The sequence below is a fragment of the Doryrhamphus excisus genome, linkage group LG2, assembly GCF_037039965.1.
Source record: "Doryrhamphus excisus strain RoL-2023G ecotype Guam linkage group LG2, RoL_Dexc_Guam_v1.1, whole genome shotgun sequence".
NCBI lineage: Eukaryota > Metazoa > Chordata > Actinopteri > Syngnathiformes > Syngnathidae > Doryrhamphus > Doryrhamphus excisus.
The window spans coordinates 12,530,825-12,538,809 of record NC_136358.1 but is presented as its reverse complement, the minus strand read 5'-3'; the positions used below and the strand labels follow the sequence as shown (position 1 = coordinate 12,538,809).

The following is a 7,985-nucleotide window of genomic DNA, read 5'->3' as shown; positions in this document are numbered from 1 at the left end:
TATATATATATATATATATATATATATATCAAGAAGGACATGCTGCACAAAGGTTGAGCCACAGGTTTGCTGCACTGTTATTGTACGGTTATTGCATGGGTTATTGCACGGTTTATTGATATCTCCCCTTTACATACTTTGGATGTATCATCCTGATGCAGCATAATAACAACATAACATGGGACAAAATGTCATTACATAACATAAACATTCAATTAAGGGATTCAATAGCATTGGACATGCCATCACTTAAATAATCAGATTTTGAATGTAAAGTTATATTGAATCATTATCTTATAGTCTTGAATTAAGCCATGGGTAGTAAAAAAATAAATGTTTGTTTAACAAAAAACATAAGCCCTAACATAAAACCTAAGGATAGGCAATACAGTGTATACTGTAGTTTAGGTGTTGTACTAGGGGGACATCTTGTGGCCGAATGGTAATATTACAACCAAAAGGTGCCAGGAATCACTTGGGAGCAGAAAAAGCTGGAATTCCCATCCCTCTCGAGCACACTTCTGTCAGTGCACTTCAACATTAATATGATGCACACTGCGTACTTATAGTTCCTGAGGGCGTTTTTGACACTAGCCCATATCCAGTACTGTCGTCTCGATCTTCCCGGAAATGACGATCTCAATAGCTTTCCGTCTCCCTTCACTGCTTTTGTTGAGTAGTCCCTCCCCTCCCGCTACGTCGGCCAGATGGTGATAATTCTAAGTGTCCATCGCTGCACACTCTACATTTGGGGTGTGTTGGGTGCAACATCCCGGTACTGGCGGCGTGCTTCTCATTATGAACGCACTGATGCAATCATAATTAATAAAGTAAAAGTGCTGAAGTGCGCAAGTTGAAACCTAGCGATGTGAGGAGATGCGTTCTCGTGCTACTGTAAATGTAGAATTCCCCACGACTGTGAATCATTATTGTGTTTCTTCAATTGTCCAAGACTGTTGAGCTAAAAGTTAATGTGACTTATGTGTAGTTCTATGAATTGGTGTTGTTTGTGAAGTTTCAGGATACCTGCCGGCATGTACGAGATTGTCGGGTACGCAGAAGTTAGGAGCTTTCGATGGGTCCATGAACGCAGACCCTCTAGTGGCCAGAGTCTGTAGTGCACCCACGGCCCCGCGCTGGGACTGGTCCTTTCGCAGCCATTTTCTGTCCAACCAAACAGCCGTCTCAGGGAGATAACCAACCAGGGCTTCATTGCAGGTCTGTGTCTGGCTCCGGCCAATGATTGCTAACCGATTTCTCGTTAGCTCGAATGGAAATGTCCGCCGCCGTCCGACTTTTTTTATTTGTCGTCTGAGTGAACGAGGAAGTAACGCTTTGGCGACACTTTTAAACTGACGGTTAGGAAACGTTTCAGCCGCGACCACGTTCTTGCCGTGCTGCGTTCGACAAAGGAACGACAGGCCGACGCTTTTCGCCGCTGTGGATTTAAAACGTCAACTCCTGCAATGGGAACACCGTGTCTGTGCGGGTTTACCTACTGCAGGTAACAGGCGGCGAATGGCCTCTTCTTTGTCAGGCAGAAACGAAACCAACGTTTTCGTTAGGCTCAGACACACAAGCTAGCGTTGGTCATTTGATTATCACTTGCTAGCATGCTATACGATAGTTAGCACACCTTAGCCTTGCAAACGGAGACATCATTTTGGCGGGTGTTTTGTATAAATGTGCAATTACGTATACGAGTTTAGCTTTAAGTATGCCAACGTTAAATACATAGGATTTTGTCCGAAGGAAACCAATGGTACTCGTTGACATGTAGCATAAGGTCCAATATTACGTCATTCCAATAGGCCACAACTAATGACGTCATTTTATATGACCTACACATGCATCTCATTATTTTTTACTTTTACAAGTAAAGTTGTTTACTTCGTTGTCACGTCTTGTAATATCCGTCTGAGACCAGCCAAAGTAAACGTTTTTTTCCATTTCATTGTCTTGGTTGAAGAAAATTTGTAATAAATATAATAAATATATAATATGCTGTTTTAGAGGAGAACAAGTATAAAATAGCAGTTTATTGTTTGTACAGTGCACTCTTTGGAAAATAACTTTCAAAATGTGACAGGCATTTTAATTTATTAACATTTTGTCTGTCATTGTTTCCACGGGTGTGCAGAAATCCATCATAGTGTCGTGGGCAAATAAGCCAAAGGGTTCAATTAGACACCTGTCAGTGTGTAAGATGTGTGATGATGATTATTTGTGTCCCAGATGGACGGAGACGGTCCCACTACCGACGCCTCCCAGCTGGGAATCGCTGGAGAGTACATGCCGTCCACACACTATGTCCTCCAGCAAGATGGTGAGAGAATGCCGTCGTTTCTATTATCTCCCCTTTAAATAAGAGCCTAGACAGTAGGCTGAAATATGACATCCATCTAGTTACGGTTGGGAGATCCAGTGATTGTTATCTAACGCTGCCACATTGTCAACAAATGTCTGCATTACGGCTTGCATACACGGTAGACATAAAAGGGGAAATTACTGACATCTAGTGGATGATTGTTCACAGTGCAAACTCTTAACACGTACAGTATTACCATGCGTTATTTCTTGAGTTCAATAGTGTTTCTCACCTCAATAAGCCAAACAAAGGTGAGAAATACTGTTGAATCGAATATGAGAAATAACAGAAAGATGGTGCCCTAAATTAAGCCCTTTCAAGCATAGAAATGGCTAAATGAACAATACAAATGTAAGGCATTCAGAAAATGCCATCAGACATAATACTATATGGTATTCTACACTGGTCACTGGGTATCAGCCATGTCGCTGTAATGTTCAGTGAGGCACACAAGCATCAGACTTGATTACCGGAGCAATAGGCTTTTATTTCAGGTTTGAATTATCCTGCCACAGTCACAATAAAAGTAATATAGTAGTAATAAACATACTAACACAGGCTACATTTGCAGCCGTAACCCATGGCAAGCTGAAACTCCACTCTGAACCCCATGACGTCACTTCATGTCACATGATATTTTTATTGCAACACACACTATCATAAATCCGATTTGTTGTAAATAGCCTATTTTTTTGTAATTATATCTACTGTATTGGTATTACAAGTGACTATAGGGGTGTTATTGCCAGTGTAGAGGGCTCTAATGTTAAAAACAGATGTTTTTAACATCTATTAATAATAAACTGTGCTAAACAAGGAATTATACTGTATTTAAATTTATATTAATTTATACTATATACTGTATTTAAATTTTTTTCTCCCAGATGATGCGGATGAAAGTATGAACGATCATGAAGAAGGTGGCTCGAAGGACAACTACAGGGAGCAGGACATCTATCTCCCCATTGCTAATGTGGCTCGCATCATGAAAAACGCTGTCCCACAAACTGGAAAGGTCTGTCAGGGGCAACGCACGTCTTGTGTGAATTCCATGACCTCTGCTGCTATTTTTCCAAGTACACATCTTGCAAGACGTGTGTGCATTTTCCTTGCAGATAGCAAAAGACGCCAAAGAGTGCGTCCAAGAGTGCGTGAGCGAATTCATCAGCTTCATCACGAGCGAGGCGAGCGAGCGCTGCCACCAGGAGAAGCGCAAGACCATCAACGGCGAGGACATCCTGTTCGCCATGTCCACGCTGGGCTTCGACATGTACGTGGAGCCGCTCAAGCTTTACTTGCAGAAGTTCCGAGAGGTGAGCTTAAGAGACCTGCACCAAAAGTTCTACCATTTTAGAAAGAGTGATGCTTAATTTGGTGTAATTGGTTAGAACAACAAAGGTTCACCAGATTGTTAGCAACACCTACTGCTGAGATGCATTTCATTTACAATTGATGCGTGCTGTAAAAAATAGCATCTCTTTCAAATTAAAATTTTGCCCATGCACTGTTTGGAGGGGTACATGAAACTGCAATTCACTAACTCTGCCACTAGGTAGCGCAACATGTCAGTAATTGTGGTAAAACAATGGTCCACGGTGTATAGCGGTCATATAGAGTCATTCATTTCTAGTGATCTTTCTAAAGGCAGGACTGTAACATAGTGCTCGTATTTTAGCGTAGCATTCTAGAATAGCAGCATCATGTCGTGTATTATTATCAGCGGTGTGCATTATTTTCCCCTCCCTAGGCAATGAAAGGGGAGAAGGGGATGCCTGTAGCGGACGGCCTTGGAGAGGAGCTCACAGACGATAGCTTCAGTGCGTTAACTTTTGTCTTCAAATTTCTCTGTTTTAGAAGCACACAAACGCTACATGTGCCTTTTTCTCCCCTCTGCAGCAAACCCTCTTCCAGCAGGAATTATAACAGCAGATGGTCAGCAGCAAAACGTCATGGTGTACACCACCTCATATCAACAGGTAGTGTACAATTTTTCGATGTGGCTTGAATGCAACAGCCACTAGACCGTAATTATTTGAAAATTCATATATAAATTAAATAATGTTAATTGGAGCATCTATAGTACTTCCTGTCTAAATGCCACCTGATTGTTCAAGCACCCTCCTGCCTGTGTTACAGATTCCCACCGTACAGCAGATCCAGTTCTCATGACAGGGTCTTACCTCAGCGTTAACAAGTTGCCCATGCTCGCCAGATGGCCTACGACCCATGGCTCTGGTGGAAAGGCGTATCTTTCATGTACAGAGAAATCACTGTTGAGTAGGAAGTGTAGTTGCTAGCTGTATGGTACCAAAATGTTTTGGATTTCATCTGAACCACATTGGAAACATGGCTGTTTTTCTTTTTAAAGGCTAGTCTTTACGTGATAATCAGCTGTCTCATTTTTTTGTTCATGTGTGCATTGTAATGTTTGCTTTTGTGTTTGTTGTTTTTTTTTTGATCTGGTTAGGGAGCAGGAGGGAGAGAATGGGAAGCTTACTTTTAGCGACTTTTCCAAATAAACTGCAAGAAGAGATGCTTCTGTCATGCCAGGTCTTTTGTAAATTCACCCAATTTGTCATGTACTGAAGTCATTGGAATAAAAATGTTCAAAATGTGTTAACTTAGTAGCATTTTTATTTATAGCATTAAAACACCCTATAAAATAGATGCCAGTGGCTTCCATCCATGATTGCATATTGCCCATGTATGGTTGAACCTCTGCATCTTTAACACAGTGATACATTTTAGCACATTAACTAAAAAATATGTTCTCCGTTTGATTAGTTACTGCTGTTCAAAAGCTTCCTTCATCATAATGCTAATAATTTTTGTAATAACTATACATTGTATGTTGCCACTGCAAATGACTTGCTGACAAAGTGGTCCATTTAATGAAATGAATTATGCTCTTAAAATCCTGTGAGGATTAATTTATGCATTAGCTGTATACACTACGTATTATGTTTTCATTAATGTATTAAGCATAATGCAAGTATGCTTAGACTTAAGAAAACAGTTATCTGACTGTGTTTGCTTCTTCCTATGTCTAGTTCCAAAAGTCAAAGTTTCAACTTTAAATTAGTGGCAGTCACACTTCATGTTTCCAGTTTTGGTCTCGCTACCGTGTCGATGCAAGTAATTTAAATGTCATATTTCCTGTTGGGGCTAAAAAGGACATGTCATTTCCTGCTATACAAGCACAGGAACCGCCTTGAAAGGCTTTTCCCCGCTTGGAGCTTCCTGAGCCGCACCCACACTTGTGTAGGAACGCTCCATTCTGCTGGCGTCTCCCTGCACCCCATGATGGACAGACACATAGTGCCAGCATGTCTCACTAAACTTGTATGCACATCTATGGCATATGTACACAATGACACACACACACACTCCGCCCTTTCCTTTTCCTTCTTTCCAGCTGCTTTACACATCTGCCAGACTGATTGCTACCCCTCCCATCCCTTGCTGTATTGAAGTCACACTATAAATAACCCCAAGTGTAAGTTTATACACATTAAAGCACAGTTATACATCCTCGATAAGGAGTAGGAAGAAGCAGAGCTTATTTAATCCCACCTTTTCTCCATGTCTCACCAATTGCTGATTTGCTGATTGTTGGCTCACATTCAGTTTTTAAACATGTACCACATGACTAGAAATTGTTTTTAATAATAAAACTTAAAAGGATAAAGATGTGTAGTATTAAAGTTAATACTGTATCACATGTTTTTGTTTGTATGGTCTACCTAGATGTGTATCCAGTCAGTTACCACTAAGATATTTACATCCCTATTTATTATAAAAAAAACGTATATATTTTTGTTTAATTGTGATTAATTATGAGTTAACTACAGACAAAAAAGTTTAGTCTGCAAACTAAAAAAAACACTTCATGAACCCCCCCCCACGCCCCCTCACTCAGCTTTTCTAAAATATTTGATTGAAATCCAGCCCCCCTATCAATAAAGCTGCTGTGGACGTCTGTTGTGGATCTTGCCAACAGCCCCCGCCCCCAATAAGTGAGCCGCTATCATGCACAGATAGACACATATCTGTGCTTCAGCCCTGCTGTCACTCATCCCTTGACCCAAAAGCTGTCTCTTATATCTGCAGAATGCCATCCCTGGACTCACACAGTATCACCTCCTTCCTGTCTTTCACCTTTAACCCCATCTGCCCTGAAAGGGGGATGAATGGCAGCATGACCCCCAAAGCGAGGAGGGCTGACAACAAAGCGCCCTACAGTCAAAGCAAAGGAAAGAGGCATCCCAGAACTCCCTGACACCAAACTTTTTTCACCCCCCCCCCCACACACACACCTCTTAATGCTCCAGATGCCTCTCCACTTGGTACCAGGTCTCTGATAACAAGGTGTGGAGTGGTCTGGGACCTATCATTACTCCATGTTTCCTCCCACAGAGCACTACAAAACATTTGCTTGATGACATTTTTGTAATTTTCACTTCAGCCACACCATGTTGTACTTCAGTTATTCAAAAGTACACCACTCACCAGTGGTAACAAAGCATTGGTGCAATAGTACATCTGCCAATAGTTGATACTAAATGGCTAAAAAAAACACACACACTTTGTATGTGCAGTATATATATATATATTAAAATATCTCATGATTGTAAATCTACGTTCTACTCCTCTTGGCTGACCTGCTCAGATTCAACAACCTGCTGTCCAACCACGCCTACTTTGTTATTGCGATTGGTTGGGGTCCCGCACTTGTTTGCTTCACTTTTCAGAGAAGAGGCGTTCAAACAGTCCATCCATCTATCACATGTCACGGATACCTGCTTGGTAGAGTCTAGTATTATCCTTCTAAGAGTAACATTAGCTTTATGTGTTGTAGCATAGGGACCTGAAAAACAGGCTTGAGATATCTTTTGATGCTTCTTGCTCTCAGACATCTCTTAAAATACATTTATTTACATGTTTTTTCCGCTGACATAAAACACTACAGAAATCACAGCAATAAAACTAATGTTTAAAGTATAAACACACTGCATTGTCTACTACAGTAAAGTCTCGTTATATCGATATCGGTTATAACGAATTACTACTTATTACGATACTACAGTAAAGTCTCGTTATATCGATATTCTCGGGAGTCGGAAAAAATACCGATATAACCGGACTATCCATATATCCGATCCTGCGCCGAACTGCATTAAAAGTGGGCGGATCTTTGATATGGCATGTAATTTTCTCCTTGAGTTCATGGATTGCGTATCTAGCATGCTTTTGTACTACAATACATTTTGTACTACAGTAAATAAAAATAAACTTACGCTGTAGTGATTACCGGTTACCGGGACATAATTCACCCCGGAACATAATTCACCCCAGAACTATCGATAGGGAAGGTGTTGCCACCCGGAGGGGTAGGCGTGAGGGACGGGTGTTTTCCGCTGTGTGTGCTGCACTCTGGTGGTGGAAGTGTGAAAAATAAAGTTGACTGGAAGCAGCCGTTCGCCGTGTTCTTTTTTGGTAGTGAAATCCTTAAGCAAAGATTGATTTAAGCTGCTCGACATTGTTTTATACTATAGAACAATGTCGAGTGCATTATTGCCCACTTAATGCAGTTCGGCGCAGGATCGGATATATGGAT

The 7,985-nt window shown here is 41.1% G+C and overlaps 1 protein-coding gene across 3 annotated transcripts; it reads left to right on the top strand.

Moving 5' to 3' along the window:
• Positions 1-1,054: 1,054 nt before the first annotated feature.
• On the top strand, positions 1,055-4,984 carry LOC131132458 (nuclear transcription factor Y subunit beta-like). Of its 3 annotated transcripts, none has more exons than XM_058078080.2 (7): positions 1,055-1,218; positions 2,236-2,326; positions 3,253-3,383; positions 3,484-3,681; positions 4,116-4,185; positions 4,265-4,344; positions 4,505-4,984. In XM_058078080.2, the coding sequence occupies exons 2-7, from the start codon at positions 2,236-2,238 to the stop codon at positions 4,535-4,537; spliced, it is 603 nt and encodes a 200-aa protein (XP_057934063.1). In that variant the 5' UTR covers positions 1,055-1,218; the 3' UTR covers positions 4,538-4,984. The 3 variants fall into 3 exon arrangements, with proteins under 3 accessions (XP_057934063.1, XP_057934064.1, XP_057934065.1); XM_058078081.2 differs by lacking the exon at positions 1,055-1,218 and adding an exon at positions 1,230-1,504; XM_058078082.2 differs by lacking the exon at positions 1,055-1,218 and adding an exon at positions 1,308-1,358.
• The last annotated feature ends 3,001 nt before the right edge of the window (positions 4,985-7,985 follow it).

Bases quoted from the DNA above. Each gene is read 5' to 3' on its own strand.
- LOC131132458 (XM_058078080.2), top strand. From the start codon at position 2,236: ATGGACGGAGACGGTCCCACTACCGACGCCTCCCAGCTGGGAATCGCT. The intron at 2,327-3,252 runs GTGAGAGAATGC...TTTTTCTCCCAG, and splicing joins CTATGTCCTCCAGCAAGATG to ATGATGCGGATGAAAGTATG. The intron at 3,682-4,115 runs GTGAGCTTAAGA...TCCCCTCCCTAG, and splicing joins ACTTGCAGAAGTTCCGAGAG to GCAATGAAAGGGGAGAAGGG.